General features: G+C 41.6%; 1 protein-coding gene across 1 annotated transcript in view; it reads left to right on the plus strand.

Moving 5' to 3' along the window:
- Positions 1 to 18,589, plus strand: part of CP (ceruloplasmin) — a 34,128-nt gene that overhangs the window by 11,949 nt on the left and 3,590 nt on the right. Inside the window, exons 7-17 of the mRNA XM_067554021.1 lie at positions 671 to 810; positions 2,211 to 2,351; positions 2,498 to 2,709; positions 3,324 to 3,474; positions 5,045 to 5,257; positions 7,170 to 7,377; positions 10,099 to 10,238; positions 13,770 to 13,898; positions 14,969 to 15,075; positions 15,871 to 16,087; positions 16,772 to 16,911. Of these exons, the coding sequence (XP_067410122.1) occupies positions 671 to 810; positions 2,211 to 2,351; positions 2,498 to 2,709; positions 3,324 to 3,474; positions 5,045 to 5,257; positions 7,170 to 7,377; positions 10,099 to 10,238; positions 13,770 to 13,898; positions 14,969 to 15,075; positions 15,871 to 16,087; positions 16,772 to 16,911 (1,798 nt within the window). The remainder of the gene's footprint in view (positions 1 to 670; positions 811 to 2,210; positions 2,352 to 2,497; positions 2,710 to 3,323; positions 3,475 to 5,044; positions 5,258 to 7,169; positions 7,378 to 10,098; positions 10,239 to 13,769; positions 13,899 to 14,968; positions 15,076 to 15,870; positions 16,088 to 16,771; positions 16,912 to 18,589) is intronic.

The following is an 18,589-nucleotide window of genomic DNA, read 5'->3' on the forward strand; positions in this document are numbered from 1 at the left end:
ATATATTAGCAGAGGTTCTATCCCTAGTTCTCTACCTGATTCTGCTAACTAAGACCTAGTCAAGTCATTTTCTTCATCTATCAGTTGCGATTAATACTTTGTTACCTCCCTGAGGCTTTTTCAATATCTCTGAAGTGCTGGGAGGTCATGAATGAAAAGGGCAATTAAAAAAAAAAAAATCGCAAAGTAAGCTTTCATGTAATCTGCAAACTGTTTACTTTTTTTTTTTTTTTTTTTTTTTTTTACAGTCTTATTTCTCTTCATGTTCTTGTATAACTCATAATAAAAATATCTTTTTCCTAAAACCAGAATAAAGACTAAGCACTAGCCACCTAATGCAGTATGTGAGAGTGACAAGCTGTGGAGAATTTAATGTATAGATCTGTGAGGCTTTTTCCACATACCCATGATTCCTTTCATTGCAGTATCTGGCTATAATATGACCTAAAGGATAGAGCACTCAAGTGAGACTCAGAAAACCTGGGTTCTATTTCCAGCTCTGGCCCTGGCCTGTGGGTGATCTTGGGCAAGTCACTTCATTGCCCTGTGCCTCAGTTTTCCCAGCTGTAAAATGGGGAGGTTACTGACCTCCTTTGTAAAGCACTTGGAGATCTACTGATGAAAGCACTGTATAAGTTGTTTTTTCCACCATGAAATTTCTTCTGCACAGTGAATCTCAAACATTTTTTGAACAAAATGAAAAAAGAATTGGCGGCTCTTACAAAAAAGTGGTTTATAATGAGTACACCGATGATACCTTCACAAAGCATAAGATGAGGCTCCCCGAGGAACAGCATCTTGGACTCTTAGGTGAGACTGTTTAAAACAATTTAAGGCAAAGCTGGAGTTTGTGAACTCTCTAGGATGAGCCAGCAGCATTTGTAAGCTCCTTGAACATGACTGGTTTGACTGGTAGAGCTTATAAATGCCTCAGGCTTCATATAGGAGAAAGGATGGAAGTGCCAATTTATACTTGCACCGAGTTGGTTAAGTCAGCTCCATGAATGAGGAGGGAGGTGGTGCATGGGATCTGCCTCAGAGCAAAAGAATGAATGGCTGGAGGGCAGCTGATGCCTTCATTGACGGGTTTACTTCTGTTGAGGGGTAAATGAAGATGTACATGAACTAAATTGGAGGAGGCAGAGGTAGAGCTGTAGCAGGTGTCTGTGATGGGCATGGTATGAGGACAAGACAGAGGATGTGCTTTGGCAACAAAAGGATTATGCCTCCTGGGAAGCTAATGGGCTGGGGTTATATGCAGGGATGAATTACACCTGCTGGGAATTAAATGGAGGGGGTTCAGACTGTACCTCTATCATTCTCGGTACTCTCTAGGGCTATGGTTAGCTGAAGAGAAGAGTCTCCACAACCCTTCTAGTCACTGCACCTATTTTCCCTTCAGTTTCCTCTGCCTTCCTTTCCTCCCTATCTAGCCTCTCTTTGCCTCCCACACTCATCCAGTGCCCATAGCTTCTCCCTTAGTGAAGGCTGAAGCCCAACTGCCAGCGAGGCACGACTACAGGCCTCCTGCCCCTGCAGCTATACACGCAGCAATGCATTCATAAGTGTGCACAGCACATTTCATTAGGGTGTGCACCCAGGGAATTTTCATTTTCATCTTTATCAGGGGTGTCAAACTCAATTCCACCAGCGGGCCACATTTGAATCGCCCGCCGGCGGAGTTCTCGCCGCATCCTAGTCTCTGCCACGAAACGTCGCAAGGAATGGTATTTCGGTGGCGGATCGCGGCATGTTCCCATCCTCCACAAAATCTCGCAGCTCCTTCTTTTTTGGCGGCAGCTCACTGTGTCCATCCACCGACAAATTGCACGCCCTTCACTCTTTTGGCAGCAGCTCTACCCTTCAGCATTAGCTGGAAACCACGATATGGTGCCGCGAACCACATCAAAAAGGAACGCCGGCTGGATAAAAAAGGTTCACGGTCCGAATCCGGCCCGCGGGCCATATGTTTGACACCCCTACATTAGGTTGTGCCTAGGCACACCCGGCACACCCTGTCCGCATGCCTATGAATGCATTCTGGATTCCAAAGCACCCTGATCTGAGCCAATTGGCAAAGTGAGTTTGTTAAAGGGCTCAAGAAGGTAAAAGATTCTGTCGTCTTCCACGATCCCTGTGAGAGTCCTTTTGTTTTATGCCCCCACCTGGATCAAAACAGTCTGATCATTAAAATCTGCCCTCTTTACTAGGCCCTGTCATCAAAGCAGAAGTGGGCGACCTCATCAGGGTGACCTTCAAGAATAATGGCAGCCACCCATTCAGCATTCAGCCTCACGGCGTGAGCTACACCAAGGGCAATGAGGGTGCACTGTACCATAGCATCTCTGGAGGTGAATATGGAAGCCAGGAGATCCCTGCAACTTACAGAGGATCAAGCAATTGTATATCTTGATGCATTTGTGATGATAAAAATAGTTGTGTTTATGACCAGGAGGTTAGCTATTGGGCTTGACTTTTAATGCTGATTTTATAACAGGCACTGAAGCTCCTGCTTCACATGTGAGTCCCGGTGCTACATTTACATATGAGTGGAAGGTGTCAGACAATGTGGGTCCCACCCAGGAAGATCCAGACTGCTTAACCTGGCTTTACTATTCAGCTACAGATTCAGTCAAAGACACCAACTCTGGTCTTGTGGGCCCTCTCTTAGTATGCAGGAAAGGAACTCTGCTTCGCTCTGGGAAACAGGTAAATCAAGTGAAAGTGTGTCCATCACTCTAACCCAATCTGCTTTCCCTTCCTGAACCGTGACTTTAAAAGCCTGCTAGACTAAACACACTTGTTTTGGGTGCAAGGTTCGGGAGGGTGGGGAGGCGTGTTTTGTCTTTTTGGGGTGGTGGGATTATTCAGTAGAGGACTGGGAACGGGCTATTTCTAGATCACAGTAAGCAGAAGGTGTATCGCTAGTTAATGGGTGTTTGTTGGACAGTATGAAATGAGTGTCGCAGTCCACTTCCTGGTGGACTGACACACCTCACAATCTACCACTACAGCAGTATCCTGGCTGGCAAATCTCAGAGAGACCAGGAACTTGAATAGATCTAGATACTGAGCCTCTCATTTCCAGAGTTGGCTCCTGTGGGTCAGTAATGAGACACACTGGCAGGATAGTATGGATAGCTACAGATCAGGTTGGGTAGCTAGAGAGTTTTGAGTTCCTCAGATAAAAGGTTCTATCCATCCATATGTATGTCTCTCTTATAGTAAGTTATGGTCATAAAGTAATTTACAAATAGAAGCCCTTTGCTGTCCTTCAGTTTACTCATTTGTATTTTTCTGTTTGTGCTGGTTCTTATCCACAGAAAAATGTAGACAAGGAGTTTTTCCTACTTGTTACAGTGTTTGATGAGAATCTGAGCTGGTACTTGGATGACAATATTGAGACATTTCTAATAAATCCTAATGACATTGACAAGGAAGATGAGGACTTCCAGGAGTCCAACAAGATGCACTGTGAGGACTTTTTTATTATAACTAAATAGGCAAATACTGACAACATGTTGTATAAAGTATCATACACATCCATCTCGGTTCATATTCAAGCAAACTATAACGTGCAGAATTACATTTCTACATGCTTCTCTATATAGAAAATTTAGAAGCTGCGTTGAGATCATTTTGAAAATGTGGCTTAATGATTTTTATGGAATTGCTTGTAAAAAGCTCTTTACACTACAACAGTGTATAAATACAATTTAAAATGTCTCCCTAGCAGATTGCAGCAAAGGAGAAGATTATACTTGATACAGTTTAACCAACTGGTGTAGATGTAGGGAGATTATTATTGTATACTAATTAATGCAAACTGAACATTAAGCATTCATTGAGGATTAACATCTTTATAATGGATCCATTGGGTGACTGATAAAGGTCACTTAAGTAACAGTTTGAGGATGTGTTTGTACTCAGTTATAGTCTGCAACTTCCCTAATATACAGTATAACATACATACAGCTTCCCTTAGGCAATCGCTTAACAATTCACTCCTACCTGACAGTTGCTCAGTGTCTCATGTCAAGTCCATGGTCTCTAGACAGGCGTCTACACCACTGTTAGCACTGATGTGCACCCCTCCTGGCAATCTCAGTAGAGAGAGAGGACTGAATGGGTATGAAGCATTAACTGCACTCAGGGGTGTTCCTTCAAGGGTGGGTTGAAGTACCTGGGCTGGGCACTGTGAGAAAGCTCTCCACCACTGCTGTATGTGTTACGTGGCTGAATGAAGCATCTTCATTTCTAAACTGATTCTAGCACCTTCCATCAGCATTAAATTCACCTTAAAGTGAAGGCAAACTGAGTCTGTAACAACAGCACGATGGAGCTTCGTGCTTATTGTACCTCAATAGCTTCTAGATAAAATACATTCAGATTTCAAGATTTTTTAAAGACGCAAGCTTATTAGCCCTGCAACCTCAACCTAGGACCTGCGCATCAAGCATTCGTTTCTTTTTTGTGCCTCATCACCAAATTCAGAACAGATTTTGCTCGGATTGATACCTATGCAACGCCCATTGCCTTGAAATTAGGCCCCCAGTGACACTTGTGCAGCTCCATTGCCTTCGCTAGGTTTGCACAGGTGTAGCTAATTGGCACCTAAACAATTACATTTAATGCCCAAGAGGAGGTAGAATCTATCTTCTTCTGTCTTAGCATTATTAGCCCTGAAATGATAGGAGGATTAAAACGCAGTGAAAATGTATATTAGTCAGTAACATCTGCACGTGTTCCTGAATACAGAGAGGAAGCTGATCTGTTGAGTAGAAAAGTCCCGTTTTCCCAGTGGCTCATTTCAGAATCATTCTTTCAAAGAAAAGTACAGTACATAATTCAATGTTACTGAATATTTATAAAACACTAGATTTTAAAAGTTGCTTTGTTCTGACTAAATGATAGACGACATTAGTGATACATTTGCCAGGCTAGAAAAACCACATTATCTGATATGTTACTAAAAATGGATGCAACAGAGAATGTGTTACATGCACTAATCAGAATACTTTTGGCTTTCACAACTTTCCTGCAGCCATTAATGGATATATGTATGGAAACCAGCCTGGCCTTGAGATGTGTAAAGGAAACACTGTTTCTTGGCATTTGATTGGCTTGGGATCGGAGGTGGACATCCATGGGATATACTTTTCAGAAAATACTTTCCTAACTAAAGGAACAAGAAGGGACACAGCAAACCTGTTTCCGCATACCTCTCTTACAGTTATCATGAAACCGGACTCTGAAGGTGAATAATGACCATCTTTACTATGCTTCTCTTTTAGCCTGGGCACTTAGGTCTTTGTGGCATTCTCTCTGATATAGACATATAGCATAGCAAAAGTAATATTAGTTTAGACCAGGAAATTCAGTGATCATTTTATGGCAGAATTTTTTCAACAAACCATGTAACACCAGTAGCCAGTGGAGCCCTCCCAGTGCTTCGCAAAGGACAGATTTTAGCGCTCGATTGTTCTTTTACAGTATGCCCTGTGAAAGGTGTGTGTAGCTTTGTTGCTTAGAAGCAGCACAGGGAAGGAATCATAATCCAGGAAGATACACGTCTTTCCCTGTTCCCCATTGGCCATTACTAGTAGTAGATTACTAGAACCCTGCAAATCTACAGATCTCCACGGACCATGTTTGCAGATCAGATGCAGATACAAATTTATCCATGCAGGGCTCTATAGATTACTACCCCCACCCCTGCCCCCCCATGCACCAACTCAGCTGCGTGCTGGCCAGCACACAGGTGGAACCAAAACTCTACCTTTCCTTGCCCCCTTGCTTGGAGGGAGGTGGTGGGTGTGCAGGTCCTGCTGACCCCAGACCCCAGGTGTTGGGAGATTATACAGCGGCACAGAAGAGCTAGAAGTGGAGTCTCCTTGCATCCCTGCATGGCTGGGGGTCACAATCTAGCCGAACTGAACCAAGCAATGAGTTCCAGGGCAAAGAGAAGGGTCTGCAGGTGATTCTAGTTCTGAAGTGGTCCCCAGAATGAAAGCGTGGACCACTATTTTACGGAGTATTGCTTACTGCAAAACACGTTGACAAAGGTGTAACACTGAGAACAGTTTTAGATGTTGGCCCACATCCCCAAAGGCACAGATTTAGGCACTTAAATCCCAGTTTTGGCTCCACAAAACTCCACTGAACGCTGTAGACTCAAAGTCACTCTGTGACTAAGTTTTCAGGATAAAAGTTCCCTCACTATCTTTCTGTCTCTGGGCATGAACACCAGTCCCTCCCTCCAGGCATTGCCCACCTAAGCCACAGAGCAATCCATAAACCAGGGGAAGACAGGCATTCTGTTTCAGTTGCAGGTGGGGCCAGATCTAGTAGGCAGCCTCTGATTATTAAGTACTTATTCACAGTGGAACACTCATGGGGTCTCAGAGAGAGAGAGAGAGAGAGAATGACTCTGTAGCATGTGGTTAGGAAAGTCACCTGGGAAGTGGGAGATCCTGGCTCCAGGACCCCTGCTCCAATCACTCTATCATCATTATTTAACCACAGGAGAACAGCTTCACCAGAACCAGTTGGGAGAGCCCCACATCAGAATATCCCATAGCTCAGTGGTTAGTGTACTTTCCTGAAAGGTCAGAGACCCCTGCTCAAATCCTTTCCCCCAACCATTGGCCGGGGGGGAGGGGGGAAACCAAACCCGGATCTCCCACATCCTAGGCAACCAGCTCTAATCCATGGGCAAAGAATTACAAGGTGGGCACCACTACCACTTATGGCTGTTTTGTGTGGAATGAGGTGGGCACTTAAATCATTCCCACAAGAAACTACTCAGGTACCCAAGTTGCCTGACTCCAGAAGAAGGGTTCCTGTTTGTGGATTGCTAAACCAAGATTGGCACCTTCCTGCAGCCCACATTTTGGTGCCTATTTCTGTGAGAGTGGTGTGGCTTAGCACAATCTAAGGCACCAAGTCTGCAAATATTGACACGTGGTCAATGGTATTACTCACACCAGTAAACTTAGACAAGCACCTTGCATTATACAAGGGCTTATATTCTGTGCTTCAAGGAGTTTATAATCTAAATCAGCACAGATGATATAGCACAGACAGAGATGACACATAGGTAGAGGTTCAATCTCCTAACTGTACAGATTTTCTTTTAATCTCTTTGCTTATTATGTGTCTCTCTGCAGGGGTTTTTGATGTGGAGTGCTTGACAACAGATCACTTCACCGGGGGCATGAAACAGAAATACAAGGTGAAAAAATGCAGTTTGTGGAATTTGATTCCATCGCTATATTTGCATGAAAAGACTTACTATATTGCAGCAGTGGAAGTTGAATGGGACTATTCTCCCAACAGGACATGGGAACAGGAGAAGCATCAATTCCATGAGGAAAGGTAATGATGAATATCCAAAAATACCAACATATGTGAGATTAACTTTTCTTTCAGTTGTCCAGGAGGAGGTGGGGGGAGAAGAAGGGAGAGAAAGTGAGTGAAACAGTGATGGAGGGAAATCTAAATTTGTGATTATTCCACAGTAAGGTGATCAGGGAACTAGTAGATCAGCATTGTCTGCCTCACAGAAGTGCCATAGTCCTTCAGGAAACTTCTTACTGGACAATTGCACTTCATTGTAGCCCCCAGGCTTTGTGCATACGTTATTTATATATACTTGCTATACAGTGCTATAATGATAAACTTTGTTTTATATGTGGTGACTACATGTCCTGTTTTATCCTGATATTGCAACACATATAAAGAGCTTACCTAGTTGCTTGGAGAACCCCATGCAGGGTTCAAAATGGTAAACATTTACCAAGGAAAATTACCCTTTTCTTTCTTCTTTACTTCCCACATATGTATAAATTCCTTTATTTTAACAATGAGAACTATTACCCCATTGCCAGATCTGCTTTACTACGAAGTCTTATCCTAGTTGTATTATTACGAATAAATATTATTGTCGCATTCAGCTGCTTATTTAGTTTGCCCCATTCATAAGCCCATGCCAGTGAGGTAGGGTGTTTTGTGACTACGCCTCCCAGCTGTGGTATTCACTACCTACTAAAATTTTCCAGCTTCCAATACCAGGCAAGGCTAAAGAAATAACACGTAATGGTTTATATTTACACCTGTTAGTTTGCTAATATTTCCATTCAGCTGTTTTCTTCTCACCCCTCCCACTATTCATTGTTTTCTCAATTAACTACCCTGTTCTTCAGCAATTCTCAGTCCCTGCAGAGCTCCACAGGCTTCTTCCTATCCTTAGGGACACTCAGGCCTGGGTCCACAAAGAGATATAGGTATTGTGACTTTGAGAATTGCAACCCCTAACTTTTAGGCACTTTGGGGAAGGGGGAGGGGAATCACTGGAATCCACAGAGACTGAATTATAGGTGCCTAGGTTCCTGGACAATGAATGGGGAGAGATAGGTGCCTAAGTATGGGATCCACAAAAGCCAGCATGCTAAGTGGCAGCCATCTAAGCTAGTCAATGGGAGATGCCAACAAGAGGGGTCCTAAACCCTGCTCCTCCCACAGGTTGGGACCATGATACAGAGGCCTATTGGTGCCAACAGGCAAAGATTGCATTACTCTGTCAGCAACTCTTAATCAGCCTGACAAACTCACTACACCTAACACACTGCTTTCATGGTACTCATCCATAAATAGCATCTTGTAAGGCATCAAATAAAAGCTGGTATCACTGGTTGTTGCTATTATTGTGAAAAATATGTACTGATATTTTTAAAAATTATTCACACACACACACACACACACAATATTTTAAAGTCTAACCAGGCAGAGCTGAGAAACAGTTTTTTCCCCCCAGACAGAGAAGATATGTCTCTCTTGGTCAATTGTAAATTAAGCATTGTAAGCCAAATTTGCATAACCCATAAACAGATACAAGGGAAAAAACACTAGAGAGACTAATCACAAAGGGTTCTAAACAATGAATTTTGGGGTACAAGAGAAAGGCACAAGGACCCCTCTTCTCCTGCATTTACAAGGATAGCTGTGCATTGCAGTTATACTCATGAAAACAGGATTTCAACCAACCATGGTTGAAAAACTGCAAGAAAGGACTTAGTAAGAAATTGCTTTAGACAAGGTTAGCTGGTTAGAGTTATGATTTTTAAATCTAGTAGACGGGTGTTATACTTGTTTTATTTGCAACATATTACCCTTGCTGACTTTCTTTTAAAATCTTAATCTTTGTTAACAATTTATACTTGCTGTCAGTATAAACAGATTACAGTGCTCTGTTTTACTGGAGCTGATACTCAGTTGAACCAAACAAGCTGGTGTGTGTATACTAGCAAACGTGATAATTACTGAGAGTGTCCCATGAGGGGATTAGACACTATAGGGCATAGACATTTCTGAGGTGTCCGGAGTACACCAAATGTTGATCTCCAAGGCAAAGCAAGGGCTGGCAGAGCCCTGAGGAGTTTGTTTGGGTGGCTAACAGACAGTGTCAGGGAGTGTAACACCAGCAAGTCTCTCTCACTGAGGCGGGGTGGGGTGAGGGGTGGGGTAACATGACCCCCAGTCCTGGATACCCTGAGAAAGTATCACAAGCACCTAATTGCAGGCTGCAGGAAGGCATCTACCTCTGCTTGCGATCCACAGCTGGGAACCCGCCTCCTAGAATGAGGTGGATTAGACGCCGAAGCCACTTTTGGTGAGCATGGGTTGAATATCAGCCTAAGACCTCACAAAATGACCAGGGTCTCAGTTTAGCTAGATACATAGGCAGAGATCTAATATTAAGCGCACAGGTCATTTAGATCCATTGAAGTCAAAGCTCACTTGCTTAAGTACCTTGCTGACTCTGAGCCTTTGTGGTTGTAGTCCTCCTAATCTCTGCTGGGATTCTAGCCTCTTCCCAGTGGCTCCATTTTCTTTGTGGGCCAGAGACACATCACAACAAAATATGTCTGTACAGTAGAAATAGCCAGTTCAATGGTACATTTACTGTAACATTTAGCTGTGTTTGCAGTTTTATTATAGTTAACTGTATGGGGCCCTGACAAACAGGTGTGAATCATGCTGTTGGAACACAGAAAGAGGCTTTTACTGAATTCCTGAGTTTGTCTTTTTTCCCCCTAGCCCCGGAAATCCATTTTTAAATAAAGAAGATAAGTTCATTGGCTCAAAATACAAGAAAGTTGTTTATAGGGAATACACGGACAAGACATTCAGGACTCGCAAAGAAAGGACAGAGGAGCAGAAGCATCTGGAAATTCTAGGTATGATCATTCCTGTCATGTCTAAATTCATTATGAAGACTTCATGTATCAGAATACAGTGATTTCTAGTCTACAAAACAAACTGGAGAGTAAGCTGAACAACATTTGACCTGCTTCTACTCGCACCAGCATACCTCCATAGACTTGAACATAATTACTGCTGATTTACATAGATGTGAGACTGGACCTGTGCTTGCTATAGAAGAGAGCTTCCCAGTCTATGAACACATGGATTATATTTAAGAGATATATATATAGCATTATTTTCAAACTTGGCTTAAGGTGAGACAGCTAAATCCATACTGATTACAATAAGAGCTGCAGATGCTCAGCATGTTTGAAAATTAGGCCACCTACTAAGGTGAGTCACTTCAGACACTCAACTTTGAAAGTATTGGTCAGAGTAAATAAACTAATGGATATAGCGGATGTAAGTTATCCATTAGTTTAAATGATCAATTATTTTTTAGCTGCAGTCACACACATTCAGCTATCATTACATTGTAGTCTATGCTTTATGGTACATTTATTTAAGAAAACAAAAGCCATGTTACACCTTAAAAATATACTTTCAGTTATTTTTAGAAGCAAGAGTTTGAGCTCAGTGGACCATTAATATAAAGAACATAAGACCTAAAAATGTCCTGTTTCTGCAATAATACAGGAATAAATACTTCAGGGAGTTGTGATATGGAAGATTTTAATTTCCCAGATATAGATTGGACCCTACCATTATTAGTAGCATTTGTCGTCCAGCTATTCCTGGATATGATAGCCAACAGATTTCTTCACCAAACAAACAGTCACCAAACCAACAAGAAGGGATGCCATTTAGTATTGGTAAGTACTGAGGACCCCAAAGAAGAATGGATTGTAAAGAACCACCTTGGTTCAAGAGATCATGAGAACAAACTGGATGAACAAGAATCTCAAACAGGTTAAGAGAAAGCAGAAAAATCTACAAGAAACGGAAGAAGGGCTGGATCATCAAGGAAAGTTACCTTTTGAATGTCAGAAAATGTAGGGTTAAAGTGAGACTTGCCAAAAGCCAAGCTGAGCTGGACCTTGCAAAAGAAATTAAAACCAATGATTAAAATGGTTCTTTAGTGATATAAATTAGAAGAGGGAAGAAGTGGGACTGCTAAACACAGGGTGGGGATTAAAGATAACATGAGTGTGGCCCAACACCTAAATGAATACTTTCCCTCTGTAAAGGTAATGAGGGTAATGAGGAGATTGGGGGCAGTGATAGGATGACTAATGGAAATGAGGATAAGGAAGTAGAAATGAGCATAGCCAAATGATGGTGGAAGCCAAACTCAAAAGCTTAATGGGACCAGATTGGGAGGCCCAGATAATCTCCATCAAAGATTATTAAAGGTACTGGCACATGATATTGCAAGTCTAATAGCAAAGATTTTTTAATTAATTCATAAACACCAAGTCATACCCTGGAGAACTGCAGATAAAGTACCTATATTTGAGAAAGGGAAAAAAGTGATCTGGGAAACTACAGATGAATAGTTTGACCTCAATTGTATGCAAGGTCTTAGAACAAAATCTTGAAAGACAGAGTAATTAAAGACAGATGTAAATGGTAACTGGGATAAAATACAACATGGTTTTACAAAACGTAGATCATGCCTGATTTTCTTTCTTTGAGAAGATAACCAACTTTCTAGACAAAGGAAATGCAATTTAGCTCATCTACTTGTAATTTAATAAAACTTCTGATGCAGTTCCACATGGGAAATTGTCAGTTAAATTGGAGAGGATGGGGATTAATACAAGAATGGAAAGGTGGGTAAGGAACTAGTTAAAGGGTAAAACTGCAGTGGGTCACACAGAAATATGTCAGGCTGGATGGAGGTTACTAGTGGAGTTCCACAGGGACAGGTCTGGGGGCCAATCTTTTTAACATTTTCATTAATGACCCTGGCACAAAAAGACAATAAGTGTGCTAATAAAATTTGCAGATAAAAAGTTGGGAGGTGTAGTCAATATGGAGAAGGATTGGAATATCATACAAGAAGATTTGGATGACCTTGAAAACTGGAGTGATAAGAAGGGAATGAGATTTTAATAGTGCAAAGTCACACACTTAGGGATGAACAGCAATGCTAAACTGGGACTTACCAGTTGGAAGCAACAGAGTGAGAGCATAAAGACATGGGTATACTGGTCGACCAGAGAATGACTGTGCTGCCAAAGTGATGTGGCCATGAAAGGCTAATTCAATCCTATGATGCATTAGATGGGGTATTTCCAATAGCGATAGGGAAGTGTTATTACATTTGTACGAGGCACTGGTGACACCTCACCTGGAATAATGCATGCAGATCTGGTCTCCCATGTTTAAGAAAGATGAATTCAAACTGGAACAGGTGCAGAGAAGGGCTGCTAGAATGATCAGAGGAATGGAGAACATGCCTTAGTAGAAGAGGCTTAAGGAGCCTGGCTTGTTTAGCTTAACAAAACAGAAGCTAAGAGGAGATGCAACTGCTCTTGATAAACACAAACACAGTGGAGGGAGAGGAGTTATTTAAGTTAAGGGCCAATGTTGGAATAAGAAAAAAAAAGGATATAAACTGGTAGGATTTTAAATTTGACCCCTTTTGGAGAGGCACAGAGCTCCAGCCCTAGGGCTGCTGTAGCAGGGGCACAGAGCCACAGGGCTGGAGGAATTCTGTGCCCCTGCCCATTATTGAGGGGGGCCCATGCTCCTGTTTGCCCCCCTTGTGCACACCCCTGATCAGAGGAGGGAAGCTCTGGAACAGCCTTCGAGGGGATCACTGGGTGCAAAAGGCCCTACTTGTTTCAAGGCTGAGCTTAATAAGTTTTATGGAAGGGATGGTATAAGGTTGCCTACAATGGCATATGGCCCATTTGTTTCTATTAGTAAATACCTTCAATGGCTGGAGATGGCACACTAGATGGAGAGAACTCTGAGTTATTACAGATAATTCATTCAGGGATCTGGCTGGTGGATCTTGCCCACATGTTCAAGGTCTAAATGATCACCATACTTGGGGTCAGGAAGGAATTTTCCCCCAGGTTAAACTGAAAGACTCTGGTTTTGGTTTTTGGGCATCCTCTGCAGCATGGGGCACTGGTCCCTTTCTGGTTTTAAGTAGAATAAATGGTGGATTCTCTGTAATTTCATGGTTTTAAATCAAGAGTGGAGGGTTTCAGTGACTCAGTCAGACATTATGGGGCTATTGCAGGAGGGGTGGGAGAGGTTTTGGGGCCTGTGATGTGCACGAGGTGAAACTAGGTAATCATGATGGTTCCTTCTAGCCTTTAAGTCAGAGTCTAATAACCCATCATCAATTTATAATGAACAAACACAAATTGTGTGTAAATAATAAATCTACTCTTTGCGTAATGAATAATTCACCAGTTTTGTACTCTGGGCCAGGTATTGCAGTGGAGACCTCATGGTTACTTTTGCTGCAACTTCACACACAACATCATTTGGCCTTTTACTGCTTTAGAGCTTGTAAAAATTCATCTCTCTTTTCAACCCAATAGGTCCATTGCTTCTTGCAAACGTTGGAGATAAAGTTACAATTGTTTTTAAGAATTTGGCCAACAGACCTTATTCTATACATGCCCATGGAGTGAAAACTGGCAGTTCCACTGTTGCTGTAACCGACCCAGGTAATCATATCACTTACTCCACTGTTCTCACAGCAAACATCAAGCTACTTAATGAGGCTTAGGGTTGGGGGAGGACCCCCCAAAAAAACCAAAAACTCTTCTTCCACTCAGCCACTGCAGTTTTACAATCAATTATGTTATATTTTCATAGAATGATTGGTTAATTAGTGATTAATGCTCATTTACAGTTACTATTATTGCACTGCATCTTAAGCTAGGTCTACACTTAAAATGCTGCAGTAGCATAACTGCAGCTGTGCCACTATAGTAGTTCTATGTAGACACTCGCTATAGTGATGGAACGAGTTCTCCTGTCACTGTAGTTAATCCACCTCTCAGACAAGCAGTAGCTAAATTGATGGAAGAATTTTTCTGTCAACCTAGTGCTATCTATACCAGGGGTGAGGACATTTTAACTATGATACTGAGTGTGTGGATTTCTCACAACCTGAGCAACATAGGGGTCAACTTAACTTTTTAGTGTAGACTTTGCTTTACTAGAACAGTGCCAGATCTTGCAGTCACATTTCAGTCCTTAAATAGGAGATTTGGCCATGTAAGAATAGCATGATTTGGCCTATGCAATCTGTATGTTTTAAAAGTTATTCTGGGTTCTCTGTATTCGTCATAGAATACAAAAAGTTACTTTTCTAAGTGGTAGAATTGGATAGTGCCATCACACAAAGGGATTTGAGCAAGAAGGCTCAGGAATCTGCAGAAGGGAAACAACAAGTCAGCCAGAGCTGCACTCAGGAAGAGGATGTTCACAGCAAAAATAAGCTGTAAACTAAAATACCATCTGTTTCATGACAACTTCTTAAATAACGACTTTTCCTGAAGGGCAAAGTTATTGTATCATGCTCTAGGTTGTTTAAGAGTCTTACAAACCACGATTTGACCATCCAGGGGAGGAGGGGGAAAATCAAGTAGGTCAATTGTTTTGGACCTAAAATCCTTGACAAATGATTCAAAGGATGTTGTCATCAGCGTCTTTGAATAAATATAGTTGTGGAGAAGGTGAGCACAAAGTGAATACATTTTTTAAATGTACTAATATCTACTTAATTCAGGTGAAACGGGAACATATGTCTGGAAAATCCCTGAGAGATCTGGTTCTGGGAATGGAGATCCCTCTTGTATTCCTTGGGCTTATTACTCAACTGTGGATCAAGTTAAGGTACATTTCTAATGGCAGTTAAACAAAAATACCTTTACAGAGAAAAGGAAAGGAATTTGGCACTCTTCCATTTTCTCTTCTAAAAAGCAGAGCCCCTGCTACAATTGCTATTTCGTTAGACTTGTTATTTTACAGAGCATAATACAAACCAGTAACTCAGCATGGAATTAACAAAGCACATTTCCCTGTGTTTCTGCTATTATGCCAAAACTAATATTTAGAAGCCATCCTAAAAATCCTTGAAAGTTCAAGAGTGATTCCATTAATTCTGATCAGCATCAATAGAGCAGATGTGTAATTGGTCATTTGCACAGAAGACTGCCAGAATGCTACATGCAAATTGAGCACAAGAGTGCAAAAAAAATTCTGAAAGCAGAGGCTATCGTGAATGTGTTTATTGGAATTAAATCACCCTTGAATGGAGACCAAGTACAAAAAATGTCATCTCTAAAGAATTTTGGAGAGAGAGAGGAGCAAGTTAAAACCAGATTAAAATGGAAACTGCTTTGTAACATTAACTCTAGCACCAACTACAGTATATGGAGAGAAGAAACAGGCACTGTTTATGCTCTATTGTACCTTGTGCTATCTGCTGCCCCAAGCATTAAATGAATAACTCTCCTCTTTATCTGTGACATTTCCTTGTTCAATTGTCAATTACTAAATGCCAACAAAAATTCATTCTCAGTCTCAGTAATGATATTGTTCCTAATGAGTATTCCATTCAGATATTAAAGACTATTCTGCTTAGCTAAGGCACCCATGAGAATTTTGTTCCTCCCTTTGTGTTTTCAGGATACCAACAGTGGATTAATAGGTACACTTGTCGTCTGTCTCAAGCAGTATTTGCCCAAATTTCTGTTGCAAAAGAGAGTTCAATTTGCTCTTCTTTTTATGGTTTTTGATGAAAATGAGTCTTGGTACTTGGATGAAAATATCAACATTTATTCTGCCAATCCAGACCAAGTGAACAAAGAAGAGGAGGGATTTATTGAAAGCAATAAAATGCATGGTACTTTTCCAATTTCATTTCAATCTATCTTTGAAATCCATGGCTGTCAAATTTGTCTGAAATCTGATCTTTGGTACTGGGTGTATGTGTGACTTTCCAAGATTTAATGGATGTCGTTATTGGGCCGAAGCCTTGCTCAGACAGGCAAGTACCTTTATTCCTCAGGCCAGCACTTAAGCATATGCTTAAATCCAATTTAAATGAAAAAAAATACTGAAAATAAAACCATATTTTATATCATTCTAATTTTTTACCCATAAAAAGTTATCCAGGTTGAAATCCTAATCCCTAAGATTAAAATGAATTGTTAAATAACATCTGCAAACAAATATGTTGGACCAAGTGATAATAGAAGGCCTAATCCTGAAAGGTACTGAGCATCACCTGATAGCCTCACCTTTCTGTATTCCACAGGAGTTGAAGATTTGCAAGATCTCACAGTATTAGCCCCATTCTAAAGTAGAGCACTCTCCTAGCCCCTTTTCCCACTGAGCAAATGTGGGATGTATCATATCAGATCCTATCGTCATAGATTTCCTTATTTTTGGGGCAGTATGTTCAGTCAGTGCCTTTATTTTTTAAGGAACATGTAAGAAGTTCTGATCGCCTATCACTAGCATTAAACTCTCAAAATTCCTCTGCCATTAAAGCCTAAGTAACAAAAGCAAAATGTTTCCCCCTCAGCCATTAATGGAAAACTGTTTGGAAATTTACATGGTCTTACAATGCATGTTGGAGATACAGTAAGCTGGTATCTGATGGGAATGGGGAATGAAGTAGACATGCATACAGCTCATTTCCATGGCCACAGCTTTGATTATAAGGTAAGATTCCTTTTATGTTCATTTCTTGCTATGTTCCGTCTTTTTATGAGGAATGAGGTGTTACAATATTAAGCCACAGTCTTGTAACTTGAACTTATAGTATTTATATATAAAACTAATATTTGATCAGTCCAAGGAAATTTTATGAGAGCAAGCTAAATAATATTTGATAATGGGATTCAATATAGGTAAGTGTCACATGTTGCTTTTACAATTTCTCTAAATTGCCACACTCATAATAATATGAGAATTGTGCTTCCTCCACCCTTCACACAGCTGTTTTCATTATTTTTTTTTAGAATAGAATTAGAAATTATGAAAGGAAAATATCTGAACAGCTGAATTACTGGATCTGTGAATCATAGAATCAGAGTTGGAAGGGACCTCAGGAGGTCATCTAGTCCAACCCCCCACTCAAAGCAGGACTAACCTCAGCTAAATCATCCCAGTCAGGGTTTTGTCAAGCCGCAGCTTACAAACCTCTAAAGATGGAGATTCAACCACCTCCCTAGGTAACCCATTCCAGTGTTTCACCACCCTCCTAGTGAAAAACATTTTCCTAATATCCAACCTAGACTGCCTCCACTGCAACTTGAGACCATTGCTCCTTGTTCGGTCATCTACTAACATTGAGAACAGCCTAGCTCCATCCTCCCTGGAACCTCCTTTCAGGTAGTTAAAGGCTGCTATCAAATCCCCCCTCATTCTTCTCTTCTGCAGACTAAACAAGCCTAGTTCCCTCAGCCTCTCCCCATAAGTCTTGTGCTCCAACCCCCTAATAATTTTTGTTGCCCTCCGCTGGACTCTCTCCAACTTGTCTACATCCTTTTTGTAGTGTCCAGTTTTGGGCCCCCCACAATACTCCAAATGCGGCCTCACCAATGCTGAATAGAGGGAAATAATCACTTCCCTCGATCTGCTGGCAGTGCTCCTGCTAATGCAGCCCAATATGCTATTAGCCTTCTTGGCAACCAGGGCACACTGCTGACTCATATCCAGCTTCTTATCTGCTGTAATCCCCAGGTCCTTTTCTGCAGAACTTCTGCCTAGCCCATTGGTCCCAAGTCTGTAGCTATGCATGGGATTCTTCCATCCTAAGTGCAGGACTCTGCACTTGGCCTTGTTGAACCTCATCAGATTTCTTTTGTCCCAATCCTCCAATTTGTCTAAGTCACTCTGTATCCTATCCCTACCTTCCAGGGTATCTACCACTCCCCCCAGCTTAGTGTCATCTGCAAACTTGCTGAGGGTGCAATCTCCCCATCCTCCAGATCATTAATGAAGATGTTAAACAAAACCGACCCTTGGGGCACTCCGCTTGTGACCGTCTGCCACCTAGACATGGAGCCATTGATCACTACCCATTGAGCCCGATGCTCTAGCCAGTTCTCTATCCATTTTATAGTCCATTCATCCAACCCATACTTCTTTAATTTGCCAATAAGAATACTGTGGGAGACTGTGAAGTGCGGCTACTCTGGAGTTGACATACTTGGAGGAAGTGCTGCATGTAGCTCAAAAGCTTGTTTCTCTCACCAACAGAAGTTAATCCAATAAAAGATATTACCTCACCCACCTTGGTTCTCTAATCTTCGGGGCCAGATTTTAGTCATTTTCTTCCCATCTAAAGTCCTGTTAAAACCACTGTATGACTCCAGTGAGAGTGAGCATAATGTGT

Source organism: Emydura macquarii, unplaced genomic scaffold (genome assembly GCF_026122565.2).
Source record: "Emydura macquarii macquarii isolate MOO-44397 ecotype Brisbane River unplaced genomic scaffold, CSIRO-AGI_Emac_v2 contig_18, whole genome shotgun sequence".
Taxonomy (NCBI): Eukaryota; Metazoa; Chordata; order Testudines; family Chelidae; genus Emydura; species Emydura macquarii.